General features: G+C 44.1%; 2 protein-coding genes across 6 annotated transcripts; both read left to right on the top strand.

The window, feature by feature from the left end:
• The first annotated feature begins 232 nt into the window (after positions 1-232).
• On the top strand, positions 233-8,685 carry batf (basic leucine zipper transcription factor, ATF-like). The gene is made up of 4 exons (XM_086019839.1): positions 233-465; positions 568-846; positions 2,760-2,864; positions 7,605-8,685. The coding sequence occupies exons 2-4, from the start codon at positions 784-786 to the stop codon at positions 7,824-7,826; spliced, it is 390 nt and encodes a 129-aa protein (XP_085875965.1). The 5' UTR covers positions 233-465; positions 568-783; the 3' UTR covers positions 7,827-8,685.
• Positions 8,686-9,037: 352 nt separating this feature from the next.
• Positions 9,038-23,537, top strand: flvcr2b (FLVCR choline and putative heme transporter 2b). 5 transcript variants are annotated; one of them, XM_086018769.1, is made up of 11 exons: positions 9,038-10,608; positions 12,824-12,965; positions 14,767-14,907; positions 16,487-16,554; positions 17,819-17,922; positions 18,399-18,509; positions 19,544-19,649; positions 19,933-20,044; positions 21,327-21,382; positions 22,652-22,821; positions 23,042-23,537. In XM_086018769.1, exons 1-10 carry the CDS (start codon positions 10,024-10,026, stop codon positions 22,727-22,729), a joined length of 1,503 nt encoding a protein of 500 aa, XP_085874895.1. In that variant the 5' UTR covers positions 9,038-10,023; the 3' UTR covers positions 22,730-22,821; positions 23,042-23,537. The 5 variants fall into 5 exon arrangements, with proteins under 5 accessions (XP_085874895.1, XP_085874897.1, XP_085874896.1 ...); XM_086018766.1 differs by lacking the exon at positions 9,038-10,608 and adding an exon at positions 11,506-12,312; XM_086018771.1 differs by lacking the exon at positions 22,652-22,821.
• The last annotated feature ends 488 nt before the right edge of the window (positions 23,538-24,025 follow it).

The following is a 24,025-nucleotide window of genomic DNA, read 5'->3' as shown; positions in this document are numbered from 1 at the left end:
CGCATTTAAAGAATGTTTGAAATCTGTGTTAAAAATACGATGGGGGACACATAGAGCCATCTGTGATTTCCATTTGCTGTTGACCATGTGTGTGTGTTTTGTTTTTTGTTTTGTTTTGTTTTTTTTTACTTTTGAATGTCTTAGGTTGTAACCCGAACTTCAGAACTGTGTGACAAATGAGCCCGACACGTCAAGCGCTCGCCAGCTGGCTCACCAGCACCAAACGTGTGCGAATATGAACGAGTGAGCCACACTCGACCAGTTCTGGGATGCTCGTTGGGTCCCCTTGAGGCTTAACTCGAAACGTCTCGCTGCTGCTGCCGGGTTTCGGCCGTTCGATTTCATCCATCACCGAGCAATACGCGCTCCGTTTCTGCTTTCAAAAAAAAAAAAAAAAAAAAAAAAAAAAAAAGAGGAAGGGGAATCTCCAAGCTGGCACATTCGTCTTATTTTCACAATGCACAAGTAGGTACTTTCTTAACGCGAGTGTGTTGTTTTTCTGTACTTTTCTTTTCACCATTAGTTAACTTCCCACCCTTTCCCCCCCCCTTGTGATCATTTTACCAGAAACCACATCAGAAGCTTGTAATTAGACTACGAGCCAGTGAGCGACAAGAGAGAGTGAAAGGGGAGGCGGAGTGACAGAAAAGAGGCAAGAAAGACACTCATTGAGTGGCAAAGCGAATTCTTTCCACAAACTCGCTCTCACACGAAGCCGGAGAGAGGCGCTTTGAGGCTGCTGCTGCTGCTGCTGCTGCTGCTGTTTTGCTGCTGCTCGCGGCCATGGCTCAGGGCTCGGACAGCAACGACACAAGCTACAGGTCGCCGTCACCTGGAGGCAGGCAGGTAAGGCTTCCTTGCCTTGACTTGACCGTCTCGGCTTCTTCCGTTGACCTCGCCATCGTCACGCTGTCGCACGTGCACACGTGTGACTTACTCATCCCCCCCCCCCCACCTCCCTTTCTTTTTTTGCGCCGGTGTCAATTTAGCACTCGGTCCGACTGGCCTTTGTCAAAGGCAGAAGTGTGAATGGCACGAGAGTTGTCGGGAACACAAAGTGTCACTTTGTGTACATGTTCCTGTCACTTTGTGGCACTTTGTGTCACAGAGTCATCCGGTTCGGCACTTTCGTGCTTTTTTTTTTTTTTTTTTTTTTTTTTTTTTTTTTTTTTTTTCTGTCTGTCTTGATCAAGCCGGACTACCAAGTTGTTCCCACTTTAAAAGGAAATTAATTATGTTATGAGAAGTTATTCAATTGGGAGTCACGTGTGCAACTGCAATCACGCAAATAAAATGACTGTGCTGTACGCCCCCAAAAACTAAAGCTCAAAAGTAGAACGTCCAAGTTGTTCTAATTGTGAAAAATGAATGAAAAACAATGGCAATAAAAGCTTTAGCTGAACAGGCAACGTTTAAAGTCACCGTTAATTTGCTTAAGTGTCAAAAACAGTGTAACAAAGTCACTAAAAAAGGTACTGTACAATTAAGTCAAAGACTTTTTGGCGGGTCCCTCCAAAATGCAGCACAGTGGACGTTGTTTTGGGTTTGTTTTAAAATCGATTTCACAACTGTCACGATTGTAACATCTTAATTACGTGCACAGGCCATGTTGAGTCACATTGTCCCATGTCTAACTGTCATACAACTGCTCAAAGTGGACCACAGTGGGCAATAGTTCATTTGATTTTCTTTTTAAATTTCCAAACATATTTTTCTCATATAGGAAATAAGGTAAAGTGATCTAATGATAATATAAGTGTTGCCAATGTGACAGTTAATGAAGGTGGCAACTTACCACCTTTATTAACTGTCAGATTTGAACATTTCTTACTGTCATACAAATATACAACAAACAAAAGTTAAATCAAACTTCTTTATTAAAAATTAAAAAAAAAAAAAAAAGACTCAAATGCAGAAATGAAGGTCATGTTTTGGTTGAACTACAAACTTTCTAAATTTGGATGTCCAACCTGGGAATCTTCAGTGTGGAATTTAGTGGAGACCGGTTGACTTCCAAGGTGTTCTAATTTCAAAACAAGGCCCCCGATAGGAAATGATGTGAATTATTTAACATATTCTCGATTCATTTTATGCTCACAATTTGTTTGTGCGCGTGTGTTAAAAGAGTTTGTTTTAATAAACGTCCTATTCCAATTGACCCTGGCCTGGTCACCAGCCAATTACGTGCTACAAATAGAGAGAAACATGTTTTCCAGCCTCACAAAAACCACCAAGAAAATGTGCACTGTCTTATAAATAAAAAAAAAAAAACAAATAAAACAAAAAGTGCTTTCATAATCTATAATTGCGGTATGTACTGCATTGTTCGTGTTTTGGATGTGTGCCTTCCAGGAGTCGAGTTGGCCGGTTCGTTTTCGTGCGAGCATCTGGGCGTGAGTTGTGGCCTACAGCAGCTTTCAGTTAGCCCAAGGTCACACCCTGTCTCACGTCCCCGTAACGGCCAATTTCCATTTTACAGTCGCGCCGCCTGAGTCAGTCTCGTCCGCTCTCACGCGACGCAGTGCGGTTGCGGGGGGGGTCGTTTAGAAAAAAGTTTCATGTTCCTCCCCCACAGCAGTGTTTCAAGACATTTTATTGGTTGTAAAAAAAAAAAAGTGACAATTTGTTGAATTTGCGGCATTGGGAGGTTTTCGATTTTGATTTCTATCAAGACCCTTTGAAGCCTCCTCCAGTTCGCCTTCGAACAGCAGCTTTGAGAGGCTATTCTGACATCTATCGTGCCCCTTGGCTGTGCGCAGAGCTCGTCGGACGACGTGAAGAAGGTGATGCGGCGGGAGAAGAACCGCATCGCGGCGCAGAAGAGCCGAATGAGGCAAACGCAGAAGGCCGACAGCCTCCACTTGGTGAGACGCGCGCGCGCGTGTGTGCGCGCGCGTTTATTTACATGTCCTGCCTGCCATTGGCTAGCCGACTGTCCAAAGTCACCCGGGATCTGTGGTGGGAAAGTCAAGAAGTACAAAGATTTTGTGACTCTGCGCCACACATGGCAACACGTCATAAAAAAACAACGTCAGGAATCGATTAGTTGATGATTAATTGATTAATCGCCGAACCTTGACATACAATTGAGGTGTATTTTATTCCGTTGTTTTCACTGGCTAATTTAGCATTTTTTTGGGTTACTCAGTTTACAACGTTAGCATAGCCGTTAGCAGGAATGATTGCTGCCGGATGCGTTGTGTCTTTTGCCGGCCTAAAAAAAGACGAATTAACAAGTCTCGAAAATTCTCTCCCTAATCTGAAAAAAAAAAACCACATACAGTCAAACTGCATTTCTCTCTTTTGTGACTTTTTTTTGTTCAGTACGTCACAATGTTAGCAAAGCTATGGAAACGTTGTTTTATTAGCATAATAACCCGAGCCGATGCTAGCAAGTTAGTTAGCTCTTGTTTTGGTTTTTTTGTCTTGGTTTTCCAAAGTTTTTTTTCAATGTTCCAAGTTATCAAAATGGGTGTTCTCTGACTTTTTTTTTAACCTTCATTTAAAGTCGAAGTCAACCCAAACATATTTTTTTCAAGAATATGTTCCCAGCAGGCCCACTAGTTGAAACACGGCATTGTGATTAATTTGGAGTCTGTGGAATATAAGTAAAGCAACAAAATGCACTCGTTTTTAGCCATCTCTGCGGGCGGCCATTTTGTCTTCTGCCGACTGCAAATGACATCACAACTGCTCACAACGACCAATCGCGGCTGACCTTTTTTTCCTGAATCCGAGCCGTGATTGGTGGTTGTGAGCAGTTGTGATGTCATTTTCAGCCGACAGAAGACAAAAGGGCCGCCCCCGGAGATGGCTAAAAACGAGTGGATTAAAACTTATTCCACAAACGCAATATTTATCAGAATGCCCCGTTTCAACTAGTGGGCTTGCATAGAACATATTCTTGAAAAAAAAAAAATCCGTCTAAATGCGTCTTCTTTTACATCTCTTGCCACCCGCGCTTGTGATAGGCTGCAGCTAAGCGGTACTCCTGACAAATGCCATCGATAATAGATGTCTTTTCACGCGTCGCAAAGATGTCCCCGGGGGATTCCTTGGAAGTTACCCTTCCAACTTCACTGTTGCTAAGCGTCCAAGTAGCGATTTTCTTGTTTTTTCTTCTTTTACATAATGCTACCTGACCATGTGGCGATGTGTCATGGCTTCTGTCGGGCGGCACACTTGGACGCCGCTCGCAGTGTTTGCGCGAATAAATTAGCACGTGTGGGCATCAGCCAGTATCCAGCACCTCCCTTGCAAACTGCAACCGAGTGAGAAGAGGCGAGTACACCAGGGTTCAACTGTAGATTAGCATTTTTAGTCATAACCAAGCACGTTTATTTCATGATGTCAGTTGTGGTATCGGGTTTGAACTGACTAGCTGAGAGCACTTGGAGTCAACTTATAAAACCAAAAATGAGAGCAGTAGCACGGTCACTGAGAAAATATGCAAGTCCGCCCTCATATGGAACGCTAGCCGACACAAATCGTTGCATCAGCGGTCAATTCGATAATAGTGATAGTTTTTGTTTTTAAGACTGCTACTCGCTAGCACCCCCTTGAGGTGGCATTGTGAGAAAGGCTGGGCGATGGCTACTGTTTAGCATGCTAGTCTGGTTGAATACATACAGTACATAAAGGCTACAATACACGCTAAAAACATCATCGATGCTAATGTTAAAAATACAAAAACTTTTTTTTTTAAATTGGGGGTAAAACATTCTGTGGACAAACAAAAAAAATATATATATAACCAGGAATTTAACCTATTAAAGTAAGTGGTATTAAATGGAAAAAAAATAATACAATCAAATCAAACAGCAACGTTGTCAATGGCAAAAAAAAAAAAAAAGAATAACGATTTCAAATAGTAATGCTCTTCTGCAATTACAACACAATACAATACTTTATAACACTCTTTAAAATGAATATTTTTAGTGTTACTGTTCATTGATATTTGACTAAAACCAGTCATTATTGATTTTAGCATGCTATTATTGGCTATAGCACACCGATGATATGTTGGACTAACTCTTGATCATCAAGGGGGGGTGCGCAGGTTGCCCTATGCCAAGCCCCCCCCCCCCCCTCCCCTCACCCCCCAACACTGATGAACAGGAAGGCGTATTTTCCCTCTCAACGTGACCGCAGCCATTTCCCGCCAGCCTCGTAGTATTTTCTTGTGAAAAGATCACGTCATGGGGCCGCTGCAGGGGAGGCAAGAGGGCAGCCGCTTCTTGTAAAGGGCGCACGTAAACGCAGCAAGCCGGCCGGCCGGCCCGCACTTTGCTGGTGTCACGCATACGGCGGGGATTTGCCCGCGGTTTACGCCGAGCCGCAGATGAGCGATAAAACGTTTTGCTGTGACGATGACCTTTTTTTTGACGGCAACCTCAGTGGAAGATTTCTGCCCTCTCACTCCCACTCGGCAACCTCTTTCAGGCACTTTGCTCCACTTGCTTTGACATCAAAGCTCATCAGTAAGTCACCTGAGGTGTTTTTCAAATGTTCTAGTGGCAAATCTTGGGTAATTTGGAACCTTTTGGTCTCGGTTGCAAACGATACTAACTGGTAAAATAAATAAATAAATCGAACAACTTGATTGCAGTGTTATGAGAGAGTAAGGTAAGATGAACTGCACAGTTGATGGAAACATCTAAAAAGAGATCCAACGCAAAGAGATGTCTAAAAAAAAAAAAAATGCCTTGAAAAATTGAATTCTGTTTTTAATTTAACATTTTTTTTTTTGCCAAACGACACTAATTAATGAATTGAATATATCGGGACTACTCAGTGTCAACGGTTCATTTATTAAACAGGCAATTTATTCAAAATAACGACAGAAATATGAACTAAAATAGAATGTCAATTCTATTTTTAAGAAATAAAAATAAGAGGTTGAATAAAACCGAATATGACTCTCTGTTTTGAATCCAGGAACGCTTATCTTTTTGAATATAAACACAAAGAACCACAAGAAGGAAGGAAGTTTACACAGGGGCTTCACACTTTGTCTGTACAAGTCCCCGTGTGTGTGTGTGTGTTTCAAAGAAAGCAAAAAATAACCAAATACAGATTTCTAAGTGCAACAATAATCAAATGAGTACACTTGCAAATGGTATCTATCAAGAACATTGTTACATTAGCAACATTTCCACAGTTAATATAGAATTTCCTGTATGATGCTTTTATTCTGAAAGGCCAAGCACATCACTTCCTGTAGCGGACGTAGCTGACCTAGCAGTCAATCTGCGATAAATGGAAAGGTGTTCTGGTAATAATGCTAACAAGGCACTTCAAATATATTTGTGTGTGCGACTCACTTTGTCATTGACGCCCACAGCCGAATGAAATTTTACATTCCCGTACACACATATGAACATAAAAATAATAAATGCTTATAGCGCCTGAGTTCTTGTCCCCGTGCTTGCGCCAACGAAACGGGACAACTCAAACGCACAAGTAAACCTCATTCGGATTACAGCAACACCGACATTCCACAAGATGACGCCAAAGTAATACTTTTGTTGCGGCCCGAGGGCAAAGACAGCAAGTAGCTGGGGTTTTTTTTTAATTTATTTTGTTTTTATTTTTTTTAATGACGAAGGTTAGGTCTAAAAATGAAAATCTTGTATGTACGTGTATTACAGAGGTTCTCTGTACTGTCCATTTCTTCCTTTGCCAATTGGCGGAACAACATCAAAAGATTCCACAGCTTGTTATGGGTGTGAGATGGCCGCTGTGGGTATCAAACAGGGTTCATCAAGATGGCACGTTGTAAAACGCTCGTAAATAGTTTGTCTCTATGGAAGTCTGTTTTTTCCTTATCAGGACAGTTATTGTGATCATAGGCGTCGCTTCTTCACTGATAACAGGAAATGTGTGAGTGCATGTGCAGATAACGATTTGTCACTTGTGGGGCCGTGAAATGTGCGTGGGGTTGCAACATTTCTTGGAAACCTCTCATGGGAATTTATGGGGAAAAAATATGAATAAACTAAGAATTGACAAAATTGCCGGTTGGTTCCTAGCAGGGAGCTTAAATATGTTGCACAGTAGCTGGGGAAATTATAGATGAGCATAGTTCTGACGAAAACAAGTACAGTGGCTTCACCTGGTGTTTCGCAAGGCTCGAGGCAAGGTCCACAGATTTTTTTGCAGCGTACTCTCCGTAAATGTCACTTTGCTGAAGAAAATGTGACATTCCGCAGGGCTCAATCGTAAGTCCACTTGACATGTCAACATTACTTGGTCTTCCGGTCGGCGTGCGAGTTTTCCGAGTCACGACGGGTCAAATTTGCAGCGCAGCCATCATTATGCATGAATGTCTGCTTGCGACAAAACTAAATGTTTATACCTGAGTCCAAATCAAATACCTTTACATTTAAAAATCACTCCATTCCCATTTGATTGCCATAAATGGAAAGTGTTCAAGTTGGAATAGGTCCAAAATTCCACAGCTTAATCCCCAACTGAAATGAAGCGTTCCGGAAAGTTACACAAAATCTTTCCACCCCTTTGCAGCCCTAAAACGCCCGTCGACCGACAGCCGACCAATCGCTGCTTTTTTTTGGTTTGTTTTTTTGGTGGGGGGGTTTCCCCAGGAGAGCGAGAGCCTGGAGAAAGAGAACGCGGCACTGAGGAAGGAAGTGAAGCAGCTGACGGAGGAGGCCAAGTACTTGTCGTCGGTGCTGAGCAGCCACGAGCCGCAGTGCGCGGGCCTCGCCCCGACCACCCCGGACCTTCCGTACCCGCCTCACCACCACCACCACCGCCACCACGCCGCCTACCACCAGCACATCGCCGTGCCACACTACCAGCACTGACCCCACCCCACCGGGAGGACGGCCATGGATCACGTCGCGTCAGCACTCTTGAGAACTGTTTATTCCTCAAACGGTCGCAAACTTAGGTACGCCCGAATGACCCCCGAATGGTCACCCTTTCAGAACGCGAACGCGGTGTTCCACAAGGCTCGGTACCAAGTCCGATTGACGTACATGTTTTTTTTTTTCCCCTCACAAAAGAAAACACGGTGTTCTGCAAGGCTCGATACTAAGTCCACTCTCAATAAATGTAACAATTACTTGCACTTACAGTCGAAAACTCACGGTGTTCCGCAAGGCTCGATCTTTAGGCGCAACTCTACGTAAATGTCCAAATTACTTATGCATTCCATTAGGAAAGCTGGATAAGATTCCGGTTATATTGCTGCTCTAGGTTGGAACGAAGGACCCCATATGTCGGATTTCCGTCAATATGGCGCCTGGCTGGTTTCTGCTGAAAAAGGCAAAGGCCGTTAAATGTCGGGTTTCCCCCTCGTTTTCAGCGCCGATGCGGAAACCTTGCCGGCTCTCGTGTGTAAAAGAAGAGACTAAAGAGAGCGCACAAAATTAGGTACACCTGCACATTAAACGCCAACTCACCAAACAGTCTTTGTTTACACTGCGAGAAAGAACCGTTGCAGATTGTTCATTTGTAAATTGCTTGTTTGTTTTTTATTTTTTTTGTGTCATGAAGCCTTTGTTACATTTTTTTTGTATTAGTTCTTTGCTGCGTAAATGTAAACCTCAAAAGCTCAGGAGATGTTGTTGTTTTTTTGACCAATTTAATTGTTTGACAAAGCGAATGTAAAGTCGAGCCAAAGTTTGACGAAAGGTGATATTTATTAAATGTTGAAATGCCCTTTGACCTCCACTCATCCTCATTCGGGTTACATGTGCTTTGCTTCCCTTTTTCCTCCCTTTTTAATGACATACTCCCTTTCTTTTCTTTATGCTTTACATTCTTCCCTCCTTCTATCTTTCCTTTCCATATGTCCTCATGTCCTTCCTCCCTCCAATCCATCCTCTTCCTTTCCGTCCTTTCTCCCCATCTTCATTGCTTCCTGCATCCTACGTTATGTCCGTCCTTACCTTTGTTCTATCGTTCCTATCCTTCGCACCATCCTTGTCGCCTTCTTACCACCTTTATGACCTCATTTCCTTCCTTCCTCCCTCCGTCGCTATCCTTCCTTCTGGCTTCCCTCCCTTCTGACCTTATTTCCTTCACCCTTGTTTTCTTCCTTTCCTCCCATTTTTCATACAATGCTCCTTGATTCCAAGCTTGCGCCCCTTCTTTTCAATCTGTCCTCCGTTTCTCCCTTCTTTCATCCCTACGTTCCATTAGTCCTTTCTTTTCACATACCCTGTTTTTTCCCCTTGTTTCCTTCCTTTCACGTCATCCTCCCACTTTCTTTCTAAAAGAAGCTACTTTTGTCTCTCCTTGTGCGCGCGTGAGTGTGTGGAAAAACGTGCAGTACGTGAGGAAGCCCCTAGATGGGGGGGGGGGGCGCACATATTGAAATATCCTCCCCCCCCCTTTTTTTTTTTTCAAAGTCACCGTTTGTCTTACTTCCGGTCAGCAAGCGGCAACACAAGTGACCCGGATGTCTTTGAACTGCTTCTCGTCCGAAATGGGTTGACATTTACGTTTACTGCCAAGTCGACAATGTCGCACGTGCTTCCCATTACTCAGACCACTCGTGACTCGGCTTGGACCAGTTTGAGCAACAGCCCCGCAAAAGTGGTTTTTGGTCCGGGTTGCTCGCTGAGCGCGTGGACGGTGTCAGGCTGTCTCCACGTGTTGGCACACGCGAAGGAAGAGCCAAGAAAGAGGCGGTGGTGGGAGGCGGTAGCGGGGGGGGGGTCTGGTCGAGTCATAGTGAATGCCGCAACCGACTTTATTTGACTCACTTGACTAACCCCCGGATTGAATTTGACGTCGATATTTTTGCGAGTCGGACCCGCTTACAAGGCAACTTTAAACCCAAAGACGACGACCTCCATTCCCAGACGACGACCTCCATTCCTGTGGAACTTCGGCGCGAGGCTCGAGTCGACTTCAGCACCCCTTTGTAAAAGTTGTTCCCGGTGAAAACATGCGCTTCTTGTAGGGAATTCCACCAGTTCCCCTTTTATCAAACCGTCCCATGTGCTGTTTTGCGTGTTTGAAACGAGTCGCACGCGCACCGACGAACTCGTCATGAGCGGGGATTCAGAGGAGAAGAAGCCCGCCGAGGAACCGCATGACTCGGACGAGCACGCCGAGCTGGAGTCGGGCGAAGCTCCGGAGAGTCACCAGCGGCACGGCGGTCCGAGTGAGCCCGCCTCGGTCAACAGAGTTTGTGAGACGCGCTTGTACAAGCGCCGCTGGGTCATGGTGCTCCTCTTCGGCTCCTACTCGCTGTGCAACTCGTACCAGTGGATCCAGTACGGCATCATCAGCAACATCTTCATGACGTTCTACCAAGTGGACGCCTTCACCATAGACTGGATGTCCATGATCTACATGCTCACCTACATCCCTTTCATCTTCCCGGTGTCGTGGCTGCTGGACAAGAAGGGTCTGCGGGTGGTCGCCCTGGCCGCCACGGCGCTCAACTGTGCCGGAGCGTGGTTCAAGGTGGGCAGTGTCCAGCAGCACCTGTTCGCCGTCAGCTTCGTGGGGCAGTTCTGCTGCTCCCTGGCGCAGGTCTTCATCCTGGGCATGCCGTCCGGGATCGCGTCCGTCTGGTTCGGATCCAACGAGGTGTCCACCGCCTGCGCCATCGGCGTCATTGGGAACCAGGTGAGTGGCCTGAGAGATGGATGCTGACCTTTATGCCGTCCCTTGCTTTTAAAAAAAAAAAACTCACCTATTTGCTGTTTTCGTGCCCGTCGGTGCCATCTTGGTCATTTTCGTCTATGTCAGGAGGCTGACATTTTGTTCTTATACCGCCCTCTGCTGGCGACTGAAATCAACGTCAAAGTACCCTCAGGCTCAAACATGTCACCTGTCCCGGTTTGATCTCATGACATGCGACACATGACGCGCATACATGCGTATCGAGGGCACTTTGACGTCAATTTCAGTTGCCAGCAGAGGGCGGTATAACTACAAGATGGCAGTCCTGCCCCCTGAGATGGATGAATTAAGTTCCCCTTCAACTGTCGCTCACTTACATGTGACAAGGGTAAAATTGACAAATTAAGAAGTGCAAAGTACAGATGCTGGTTTTCAAATGTAGTGAGTAAAATATTGTCCGAAAAACAATAATAGCGTAGGAGAGATGTATGACAAATATTATATTTAGGTAATATAATGACATATGTGTGTTTTCTAACTTCCCGCCTCTGGTTTCCGGTGAAGAATGACGAGGTCATGTTTTGCTTTGCATTTTTCCTAACACGCTGGCCCCTTTGCTGCTGACTCTCGACAAACATTAACCTGTTCAACAATCAATGTGCTGATTGACCTCAGTTAAAAAAAAAAAAAAAAAGTTGTATTGTTCCCCCAACTTAAAGATATAAAGAAAACCAACTCAGCAAATTTTTTGGGAGCAAACAACTCTAGCTTTTTCCTGCTAACTAATATTATTGCCATAATTTATATTTTAAAGTTGTTCCAACTTAAATGATAAGAGTTATCCCCCCCCAAAAAATACAAGTTGTTTTTTTTTTTTTTTTTGACAGTGAGGCTATTTGGGATTTAAAAAGAAATTCAAGCAAGAAGTGCTGCGGTTGCTCTTTTTAGCACCATGTGACATATAAGACACAGTGACCAGCGGCGGCCGTGAAGGCATCCTCACCACTCTGACAAGTAGAACGCAAGCATTTAACACGCTGCCGGCTATACGCAGACTGCACACTCTGGAATTTTCAAGAGCAGGGACAAGCGCGGCCGAGCGTTGCCATCATGCCCGGGAACAACGCTTTAAAAGACAAGCGTGTCAATTCGGCTTGGAAGTTGGCTGCCAAGACCCTCGCGACGGGCCTCGCTTCAGTGCGGCGGACTCCCAGCGAGTCCCGCTTCTGTTTACTTGTGGATCAAGTCGAAACGACGGCAAACGCCGACACCAGACTGTACCGTCGGCGTTGGGTCATTCTGTTCCTCTTCGCCGCCGTGTCGGCCAGCAACGCCGTCATGTGGCTGCAGTACGGCATCATCGGCGACGTCTTCATGAAGTTCTACGGCATCGGCGACGTGGCCATCGACTGGCTGTCCCTCATCTACCTGCTCACCTACGTGCCGCTCGTCTTCCCCGTGCTGTGGCTGCTGGACAAGCGCGGCGTCCGCGACGTCCTGCTGGCGGGCTCGGCCTTCAACTGCATCGGCGCTTGGATCAAAGCGGCCGGCGCCCGGCCCGCCCTCTTCCCGCTCGCCTTTTTGGGACAGTTTGCGTGTTCGGTGGCCACGGCGTTCGTGCTGGGGATCCCGTCGTATCTGGCCTCCGTGTGGTTCGGGGAGACGGAGGTGTCCACTGCCTGTTCCATCGGGGTTCTTGGAAATCAGGTTGGCGAGACGGTTCGCACTTCACCAGGGGGTCCCTTGCTGGCTACAGGATGCCGGAGTCGCGTTTTCAGTGTCCACGTGTGACTGTCCCGTGAGAACACTGAAGGCCAAATGCGGCCCGTGTGTGCCTGTTTGTCCACGGTGGTGGTACAGAAAACGAGAACCCTAAAAAGATACATAGTCATGTCCAGAGCCCTTTATTTTTGTACAATGAGTGAAAGGCCTCCTTTCAGAGTAAACGAGTTTTGTTTTTGTTTTTTAGAGGAAAGGTCTTGATTTTTTTCATGTTGGTGCCGTATCCACAGTAAACGCCGTCTTTTAGAGTCAATGTGAAAGCGAAAAGGATGCCTGTGTTTGAGGTCTAACGTTTTATTTTTTTCACGTGGCTTGAGACGGGGCTTCATTTCGGGTGGAGGCCTGTATTTGACTACTTTAATGCGAGGCTTCTGCTAATTCAAGTGAAATCTTGAAACCGTGTCATGTTGCTGAAATGATGCCGTACACGCCGCAGCTTGGTATCGCCATCGGCTTCCTGGTGCCCCCCATCCTGGTGCCCAACGTGGACGACATGGACAAGCTGGCCCACCACATCAGCATCATGTTCTACATCACCGCCGGCGTGGCCACCTTCCTCTTCATCCTCGTCGTTATCGGTAAGAGCGACACCGGACGATAAGATGAAAAACAAGTCCATATAGATACCCCAAACCGCACCCACGTGTGCGTTTTACATAAATAGTTTCTCGCTTTCCTTTTTGATTCACTTGTCATTGAATGAAGAGAAAGTGCTGACTGACTCGCAAGTTCCTGTAAAGACAAATGAGTCTCTGATAAGTACGGGCGTAGGCGGGGGAACGCGGCACAAGAAGAAATTCGCATCGTTCAATTCACTGAGGATTTGTTCAGTGTGTTTTAGTGCAGAAACGGGAAGGGTATTGCATCATATCGAAAGAAATACATTTGAATGTCGAATTGTCATTAGGGAGAGTTGCGGTTGTGTCCGAATACTAATGCAAGTGGGGGGACTTCTTGTTAGCATTCAGCAACACAAAAGGCGACTTGTCAAGGCACTCCATAGTGGCACCATTCTTTCCACATTCTCACTCATTCTAAACTCATTCCTTGTAACTGGGCTTAATGTTGCGTTGTAAACGTACAAGACCAGAAAATCATTTTGGGTTACATTTTGTCTGTTTTGTAATCGAAAGAAAAAGAAGCTAAGGGTGAAGCTAGTGTCTATGTGGTCAGCTCATTTTTTGATTTTCCTTTTCGTCCCTCATTGCTGTGCTAGTTATCTAGCTATGGACTCGAGCTAAACTAAAAGACTTGCGTTCTAGTGTTCGTGCTAGGCTTAAGCAGACATTTTCTAGCTATAGATTTAGCATAGGAAAAAAAGGCCTCAAATTTTTCCAATTATAGCAAATGACCAAGTGCCATTAAAGTTTGCTGTACTTCCTAGTTGGGACAAATTCGAACGCTAAGAGGCTAAGCTAACAAACCTCAAGAAGGTAGTTTGCAATTTTGGCTCAATTTAGGTCACAAATATCACACGGTGACTTTGTTAGATAATATCTAATCCGCCTTTTGTCCCTTAAGGCTGCGGTACTTGCTAGTTTCGGAACATGTGGCTATGCTAACAGCGAGCGTGCTAGCATTTTTGACAACTTTGATCACAAATGTACTCTACAAGGTAAATTTAGTGGGATAATGTGTCAAAATGAACTTTATATATGAAAAAAAAAAAATCCTCGCTGGTGACTCTCACCAGTTTTGTTTTGTGGGCTGCTGACATACAGATGAAGTACCTTTTATAAGGGACTACAATTGGCACCCAGGTTCTGCTGGTAAGATTTTCATTTGTTGTGAAAACATGCAGCGACCTCACCCGCAGAAAAGCTTTCTTCTATCAGGACATCTTTCCTGTGCTGACTCGTCTAACGTTCGCAGAGCAAAGTCAGCTGTGCACCGTTATCACACAAAAGCGAGAAACAAACTCTTTTTTTTTTTTTTTTTAATGTTACATTTTTCTGGTGTCTGTACTTTATCTAGTATTTATTTATTTGAACCTGCGGCCTTCAGGCACAGGAATTGATGGTCACATGATCACAGGTCAGGGACGAGAGGCTCGCAAGGCGAACGTTTTTGTGTTGTACGTGATCTCGCGTGCTAGAAAGCTCAAAGTTGTTCCCTCAGCCTGTTGCATTTAAGTTTCTCATGTCAGGATTTTTGGATAATTGCTCATGTGGAAGTCATTACGCAGCGAGAAAACAGCCTCTTTTTTTTTTTCAGGCCCAAAACATCAATCGCAATTGTGATATTTGGATAAAATAATCCTAAACGGTGATTAGATATTGCTTTTTTAAAAAAAAAAATGTAAGCAATTTTCCCTCTATGGTTAGAAATAATCTTCTCACTGTTTACCTTGCCTTTTTTTTTTTTTTTCTTTCTACCAAGTTTTCCAGGAGCGGCCCAAGCTTCCCCCGACCCAGGCTCAGGCCACAGCTCGACGCATCCCGCCCGAGCAGTATTCCTACACCGCCTCCATTCTGCGGCTTCTCCGCAACAGGGCCTTCATCCTCCTCCTCATCACGTACGGTACGGTGTCGATGGCCAACATATCGGTTGTTCTTAGCCCCAGGTATCGAAATTGGCGTCCTCCCCAAATATCTCATAGACGGTCAGTCTCTAATTCCAGGTTACTGGGAAATACAATAACGAAATGGTGAAAATAGTCTACGGTGAAAATAAAGCACCAAGTCGATGCATTTAATGAATGCCGACGGCATAAATTGTGGTCGTGCGCAGCCATGCACATCCAGTCTGTTCCGTTCTCCTTCTTTTGACAAACTGATGGCCAGGACATCCTCGGCACCCTCTCAAAATGTTGATCTTATCTGCCAATCTCATAAATATCCACAACAACGTATTAGTCATCTTAAGAGGATGGGAGCATGTTGGCAGTGGAGGGGTCCAAAGTTTGTTTACCGTCTGCCAATGATTAACCAAAAACCTCGCACAGCCTCGGCTTGTATGAGCGGCTCTCGGCTGCTCGCGTCCCGTGTCCGCAGAACCTTTCACTTTGCTTGAACTTGTACCCGTGTCACCTTGCATTTGGCACGGTTCCTGTGACTATTATTAGCGCTTGGGTTTCTCGACCTACGCACAAAGTTGAGTCAAGATGGGTGTCATTTTTTGTTTTGTTTCTTTGTAGCAAATGTGACATATGGAAACTATACATACAGATTTTTTTTTTTTTTTTTCAAGCTTGGAACGATACAGCATCAAAACTGCAAGTGCGATACAAACCTGTCGACTTTCAAATGGCAGAACCCCGACGCGCCCCTTCCAACGCCTACGATCTGCGCCTCCAAACCAATGCTCGCAAACTTAATATAATTAATTTTATTATCATCATTATTTTAACTACAGCAAAAAAAAAAAAAAAGCTAATTTTAAAATAGATTTCTCCAACTGTGTATCGTGGCTACTTTTTCCGGTGTCAGTCATCTGACCGGAGTGAGCAAAACCGTCGCTACCGCTAATGCTAATTCAACAAGTAGAGCGACGTGTAGGTTTGTGTTCAAATATTTGCTTCTTCTAAAATCGTGACCATAGACGCCTTGCATTGTTTGTTAGGCTTAAGCTGAGCGGACTTTCCTCAGGCAAAGCTATGTGATTGTTTTAAATATCAAATGTATTTGTTTTATGTTGGGTTGGGAGTTAATAATATTTAATGAGTATGTATTGCGCACAGCTGACAGCGACACTGCTACAAATGTTTTACACCCCGATTCTTCAGTGCTTTTGATAATTCTCCATTTGTGTGTGCTGGAGTAGAAGCAAAACAGATCAATGCCAGCCATTGTTAAATTTCTTGTAACAGAACAGCTGTGTTTTGAGTTTTTTTTGTGTTTTTTTTGGCGTGGAAAAACATCCGCAGGGAATCCTCAAAGGCTTACTCGACCCTCACAGCTGCCTGCAAGGCGCTCACACCACTGCTTTGTTTACGTCGCCAAAGCGGTCCTGCTTTCATTCCTGTTTGTTAGTTTCACATGGAAAAAACGATGAAACTATAAGTCCTTGAGAATCTGTTCAACATCAAGCAGTATTTGTTTCTCCTCTCCTTAACTTTGCCAGACATTGTCCCTCAATTTCCCTGGTTCTTGTCTCACAGGCTTGAACGTTGGTTGTTTCTATGCTGTTGGCACCTTGCTGAACCGCATGATCATAGAACACTACCCGGTAAGCGACCTAGCATGCTTATTTGTAGTTTGATGGAAAGGAAGTGAAAATGTAAATAAACTGACTTGGTCCCCCCCTGAGCTCGAAAGCAACTGCAAAAAAAAAAGTGCGTGGAAGCAAACAAGCGTCCCAAAATGTCTCTCTCTTCATTTAAAATGAGCATTTGTCCTCATTACTCAGTACTGGGAGGTGACCAGTGAACATCATATCAACATCATAAAGTCTAGCACATGATGACATGTGAGTAAATGTTTAATGGCCGACGTGTTCAGTTGAAGCGGCGGTTGACTTCCTCATTTCCTGCGCCCGGACGAAAAAGCAAACACTTGGAAGCGGCCTGCCCTTGGCTTTTTTTTTTTTTTTTATCTGTATTTGTACAGTCAATGAAGGAAGCAGAAGCTCAGTGTGTGAAGGCCGGAACGGAAGACGGCCAATATAGATTCACAGAATTAGGCTTGATGAAAAAGGCCAATCCAACGGTCTGAAGTCTTGTATACAAACAAATTGAGTAATTTAATAACATGCATGTCAATCTTACATTTAAATATTGACATGACTTTATTGTGCTGGAACATTCCATACAAATGGCCCATCGGGAGATCTTTATTTCCTCAAATGAATTGCTTCGTGAAAATCACTTGCTTCATGTCCTTAACCTGTCAAAAAAAAAAAAAAAAAGAAAATGCTCCTCAAAATTCTTTGAATTGAGTTTTTTTTCAGCCTTGCAGAATGCTATATATTACTTACGACTAAGTGCCATGCCTAAAGTAGACGTTTCCCTTTCAGAAAAATATGGTGCAACGTTACTGCATCCAAAAATAATGAGAGCGAAATACATCTATTTTTCATGACACATTGTATAAATATATAATAACCTCTTTATTGATGCCTCATACTCTCTTCGGTGGGTGCAATGGTGAATTTCTTTCCTTGCACGGTGGCCTTCGCCCTAGTATCCGCCGTGCCTCAATCATCCACCCATTAGCATCCAGTCGAACAAATGGGAAATGAGATGGCAATATGCTAACTCTGCTTTGAAAACGGCTGGCAGTGAGTGGGGGGGGGGAAAAAAAATGCATTTATACAATAAAGGCCTCCCTTCCAATCAAAGCCTTATACCCTTGGATGTCTTGCTAGTCTCTTTCGGCGAGTAGCCGCTACAGCGTGTAAGAAAAGTGCGGCACCGTACCGCAGCAAATGCCGTCTGTCCGCCCTCGCGAGGCTGCGTTGTGACAATAAATACGAGTGCGTCGCTTGCTTCCAGGGTGAAGAGGTCAACGCCGGCCGCATCGGCCTGACCATCGTCATCGCCGGCATGGTGGGCTCCCTCATCTGCGGGCTGTGGTTGGACCGCACCAAAAAGTACAAGTGAGTGTCCACGACGCAGACCACACAAGCAGCGCAAGACGCACTCCCACACGGGATCGCGTGTTTGTTGACATTTCTTTTGTAGCGCCCACTTTTTTTTTTTGTGTTTGTACATAAGGACTCTTTGACTGTTTATCCAGGTGTCGCTTTCAAGTTGCCTCCCCCCCCCCCCCCTCGCTCGCCTGTAGGCTGTAAAGGGGGAAGGGGGCGGAGTGACGTCCACCTAACCGGCACCCCTGTTGTTGTTTATTTGCCAGGGTATTGTCCCGCAAATGGCGGAATGTCGAAACATTGTTGCTCCGTGCGTATTTAGCCTGAGAATTTTACCTTCCTGGTTGAGCGCGGTTGACATGAGACGACCGCGCCGTACCACTTTTTGGGCTGGGCTCAGCAGTTCCAATGACAAAGGAATCCATTTTCATACTGTATAGTTGGTGGCGGCAGGAAGACAACGGCGTCTTGTGTCTCTTTTGCAGGCAGACCACCCTGGCCGTGTACTTCATGTCTCTGGTGGGGATGATCGTCTACGCCGCCACACTCAGCCTCGGCCACCTTTGGGTGGTCTTCATCACCGCCGGAGTTCTCGGGTATCGTCTCTGAAGTGATGAATTTGTGACCGTACAGTGAATCCCTGTTTATATAGAGGCCATCTAAAAAAAAAAAAAAAAAAGTATTTTTAGCCATCACACGTGCTTAAACGCATTTAAAGAAACTGTATGTAGTGGTTAACGAAGTCTTCCTTTTTGCGTGTTGTCACTCACGCCAAGTGTGCTTGCTTCAAGGTGTTTGTCACTCCCCGTTGACGTTTGCTGTAAAAGTGACACAAAAGATTATGAACTTGAAAGTGCCACAAAAACCAAAATATTCAACCAAAACCATATAACGTCAGCTAGCTGAATGCTAACACATCATGCGGAACCCCATAGAAGGGTTTTGGAAATTAGCATTAACGTTATGACAACACTCAGGCACCTTGTCACCTTTTAGCAAGGGGTATTTGAGCACAAACGGTGCTGCAACACATTGACAGACAATATGGAGAGAAATATATTCTTTATCCTCATCAAAAAATGACTGCCATGCGCATTCATTTCATTGGGGGAAGGTGGTCATGGAATGTGTTGCAGTTGTCCCTCAAGGCACTACTACATTTGAAAATAGGTAAAGATAAGGCATCTCATTCCAATGTGTCACTTGCACCTCACATCAATTATTTTCCAGTCATATTGTGATTGATTCCCATTTTGCAACCGCTTCCTCTTTCACACGCTGACCTTTTGCCACACTCTTTATTAAAACGTGCTGTGGTTCATGGCCACCGACTGGTCGCCATGTGCGCGGTTGTGGAAATGTACGCTCATGTTTTGATGAGCTTGCCAGCTGGAATTTGTGGCATTCCCCCCTGATAACATTATCACGTTTCTCCTCCTTTCTCATGCACTTCCAAGCAATACAAAAAAAAAAAAAAAAAAAAAATAGTGCAAGTTATCATTCAGTAACATTCTTGGAAGAAACATAAGTTTATTCTCAAAAATGCTTACTTTAATCTTGGCTTGGGGGGAATCGATGCGTCAAAAGTGAGTTGTTGTTGATTTGTGTGGTTTTGAATGTTTTTTTTTAGGTTCTTCATGACAGGCTACCTGCCGCTGGGCTTCGAGTACGCCGTCGAGCTGACCTACCCCGAATCGGAGGGAACGTCATCCGGACTCCTCAACTGCTCCGCGCAGGTAAACGCCTAACGCTGGTAATGTGACAACTAATTCTTGCAACTTTATATTTGTGAAATGTTCGACAAATTTCACTTTGTTCTCACCAATTTGCAAATTTGTTCTCGGAAAATGACAAATTTAGTACCATAAAATGGCTTTATTGTCATACTCTGAATTTATTCTACCAAAACTTGGTTGTCATATTTATCACTTCATTCTCATAAAATTATTTGGGAGTATAATGTTGCATTATTGTGTTTGGGCCTCCATTTATACACTTTTGCGTTTTGTGCCCGTGCAGGTCTTTGGCATCATTTTCACCATTTGCCAGGGCAAAATCATCGACAAATTTGGCACGCTGCCGGGAAACATCTTCCTGTGCGTCTTCCTCCTGGTGGGCACCGTCATGACCGGTAAGTCACGATTTTTTTTTTTTTTTACATCACACACGACGAGACAATTATCAGTTACCAATGAACACAAATCACCTCTGCGGGCTTGAAAGTATGACAAGACAAACAATCCAAAGATGGGTCGTTATAAACCCTTGTATAAATTGTTCACTGAGAAGGAATATTTTCATTTCATGTTTTTTTTTTTTTTTGAATTTTTTTTTTTTTTTACCGTACATGTATTTCATATTGTTTAATATGTTTAATGTTTTTTTTTTTAGTCAATTAAAACAGTATGCTTTGCAGGCACTCTCAGTGCATTGGGCAAATGAGCCATCAAATCTGATCATTTTGCACCGTCGGTTGAGCTATTAATGATCATTTTGTAAGCCGGTTTTGGAACAAAACAGCCGCAAAAATCCTCCCGATGGACTGTGAGCTGTTTAGTTACAAAGGTTGCCATTTGCCGCCAGACCTTCAAGTGCAAATCAGGGTTAATGATTTGTGCGCCTTCCAATTGTGCAATGTTTTTATTTCCCCGCCCTCCAGTTCTTGGGAAATACTGTTTGACATATGTAACAGCACCGGCTTGCACATTTTTAACCTTTGAAATCAACTACGTAAGGTTTATTGAGAGATCCATTTCTCAATGAATTGGACAAGGTTATTGCTGGAAACTATGTAGGACTCTGTAGACTCTTTTTCACTATTTCAGTTGTCCAGGTTTTCAGGGGGCGTGGCTAAAACCGGGCCCGGTCCCGGCAAAAGTCGCCCCCCCCCCCCGAGTAAATAAGAACTTGCCTTCATTCACGTTTTGGCTGCTTTAGAGTGCCTTGTTGTTGGCCATGAGGAGGGTGAAAAAATAGAATTAAAAACTCGAATTGACACCCAGCAAAGCTTTGGCTGGCGTGGCCACTTTAGAGCGCCTCGTTGTCAGCCGTGAGTGCATTTAAATTAAGAGATTTTTTTTTTTTTTTTTTTTCTTCAATCCGACCTGACAGCCAGCGTGCGGAACGAAGCTTTGGGCTGGCGTGGCTGCCATAGAGCGCCTCGTTGTTTTGAAGAAGACAAAGTAGCATGCCTTTTCTTGCCGATTGACTCATTTTATATCCTTGTCTTTTTTTTTTTTCATCGTTCAAACGGCGGTGTGTCAAATTTACAAGACATTTATTTTCACTTGATAAATCGAATTTAACCAATCAACAGGGGATATAAGCTCCCCATCTATCCCATACATGACGCCATTTTGGCTAAAATGCGTTTTGCTTTGTGTTCGTTTGTGTCGTCTTTGAATGACCGGCAGGCTTCATCAAGTCGGATCTGCGGCGTCAGAAAGCCAACGTGTTGGCCAAAGCAGAAGTAAGTTTGAAAAAGCAGACGTGCTGGACACGTCGTCTTCCTGTTCAGGTCTCGTGTTTGTGTGTGTGCGCTTCTCCAAGACATAACCGCCTCTCCCGCTTGCCTTACCCGCCCCCTGCATTGTGGTTCTCTGTTACCAACGCTCCACATTTGTCAGCGTCTCTCCCGCATTGACGTCTTTGTCCGTTTGCACGCTTTAAAAAGTCCCAACAAAACGCCTCAATGTTGTCTCGATGAAATTCAAAATGAGCTTAATCCCTCCAATAATTGTTTTGGCCATGAGTACAATTAACTAGCAGTGAGGGGACTGGTGGCACATTATTAATACAAATAATACGAATTATGGCTGAAGCGCTTGGGATTGTAACTGGGCACAGTTCAATGATTGTCACCTTTGACCTGTAAAAATTGAGAGACGTGGTTCTCAAAGGGTTCTGATTCCAAGTAGTCATCAGTTTCGAGTGGCGACGGCTTGTTGGGAAAAGGTTTGACTGGAGATACTCCAATTTCAACCTTTTTTATTTTGAGTTGGGAGAGACGTGGTTTTGACCGTTTTTATTTGATTTGATAACGTGTTATCGTTTTGAAAATGTACGACTGGAGATGCACCAAAATTTGGGTGGATGTACATTTTTTTTTTTTTTTTTTTGTCGTTGTAGTGATGCCCATTCATTGAAAAAGTTTTGATTTGAGATGCTCGGTTTTAGAAGTGTTTTGCCTGTAGATGCATGGCTTTAAAAAGTGTAGATTGTGGACACTGAAAATGGTTTTTAAGGCGTTTTAGGTTAGGCGTGATTTGGATTTGAAAAAGGTTTTGATGAGATGGAGGGACGTGGTTTAGAAGAATCTTTTGGATGAAGAAATACGGATTAGAAAAACATTTTGGTGAGACTCGAACGACATGGTTTTGATTCGATATGCGTGGTTAGACACAAGTGTTGACGTCGCAAGTGCTTGCTACCTGTCCAACTCGTCAGTGTCTTGTCATTCTATGTTGGTGATCTTCTCAAATCAAAATCCAATCTTTCCATCTAATCCAAACAAGAACATCTGATTCAACTTGCTTTTTTTTGCCGCTGCCACGTGTAATTTTCCCGACTAATTTCCCCCGCTTTCACTTAACACGGCATCGGCGCGCCACTAACAAAAGGTGTCCTGCTTGAACGTGTCTCACTTGTCGCAATCTGAGCCGCCCAATGAGATGAGGTTGCCACGGTGACCCGACGGCACTGTGCATGAATGCCAAGTGATGGGCGGCTGTGATTTTAGGCGGAGGCGATGACGTCAGGACCAGAGTACGGCGCCACGGCCTTAATCTCCACGTCGCAGACTCCGCCTTCACTATAAAGCGTTCCATAAACAAACAAGCAAACAAACAAACGCAAAAAAAACGAAACAAAATCTCATCAAATCATAGCGCCACCCACAGACTCATTAAGGTAATGATCACACGCCAATCTGTGTTGCCTCTGTTGCTTCGATTTCACTTACAAGACAATCGAGAGTTGCCCAAATGAATGCAAGGCAGCTTTGCCTTCAAGCTGCAGTGCGTCTTTTTGTACCTCCTTTTTTCGCCACAAGAGGGAGGCAGAGGACACTGAGCCTGGGGGGCAAGTTGCTTGTGGACGTGCTGCTGAAGGTTTGTGTTTCCATCTGCAGGGACCATCTGACAGCCTGAGAGGGGGCGTGTCCGCACACGCTGTCTTCCAAGAAGCAAAGTTTTAAACGGAAAACAGACCACAATTAGCACAGTTTACTTCAGACAACCGAGCGATATGTACAATTGCAATGATTAACCCCCCCCCCCCCCCCCCCCAAGTATATGACAATTCATATTCGATTCAGATTTTCCTAACATGACTTAACATAATCATGCGGCCGTTTTTATCTCTGCAAATGATATATACCTCTGGCGATCCTTAACTGATTGTACCTAGACAATTTTAACGCTATCCGTACTGTATTTGTGGATTTTGTAAACATAAAATCTATTTATGACTGATTTCAAGAGAAAAGGCCTTCAACCCCAAGTCGACAACCAGATTAATGTGACATGAATGACTGAATGATTTATACTCTATATATACATATATGTATATATTTATTCAAAACTCATGTTTACTCTTTAACATGACATAAAGCACATTTAATAAGACGTTGACTCCATTTTGTTTTGTTTTCAACCTAAATAAAATTGTATTGTATTTGTATTGTATTCACAGGACTTGGTTGCAGTTACCATTTTTGCCACAAGGTGGTGCCATTGCAACATGCTTAAATGCTAATTTCAAGGCGCCAAGGCCAGTTTTGAAAGAGTTTGATGAATTCATTGCACCAAAATAGTCATACTGACAAATGAAGACTTTCACCTTACTGCTTTAAATGACTTGGTGACTTGCAGTAAGATTAGTTGTTTTGCGCAGAGGATAAATAATATATACTTGTAAGTGTTGTCATATTGTCTGTGTTGATGTACGGTTTGTGTTCAAAAAGCCGCAAGGTTATAACAAGTACATACATGCTATGCGCTAGCTTGTCTGTGGCGTTTCCTATTACATATTAGCATTAAGCTAGCAGACTTTAGGGCAAAATTATGTGATTTGTAACACACTCCACGCAGTTCTCCTTGTTTTAAATTTTCGT

The sequence above is a fragment of the Filicampus tigris genome, chromosome 20, assembly GCF_054856515.1.
Source record: "Filicampus tigris isolate MCC_2025a chromosome 20, RoL_Ftig_1.0, whole genome shotgun sequence".
Taxonomy (NCBI): domain Eukaryota; kingdom Metazoa; phylum Chordata; class Actinopteri; order Syngnathiformes; family Syngnathidae; genus Filicampus; species Filicampus tigris.
The sequence above is the reverse complement of the archived record's forward strand: the minus strand, read 5'-3'. Positions and strand labels throughout refer to the sequence as shown.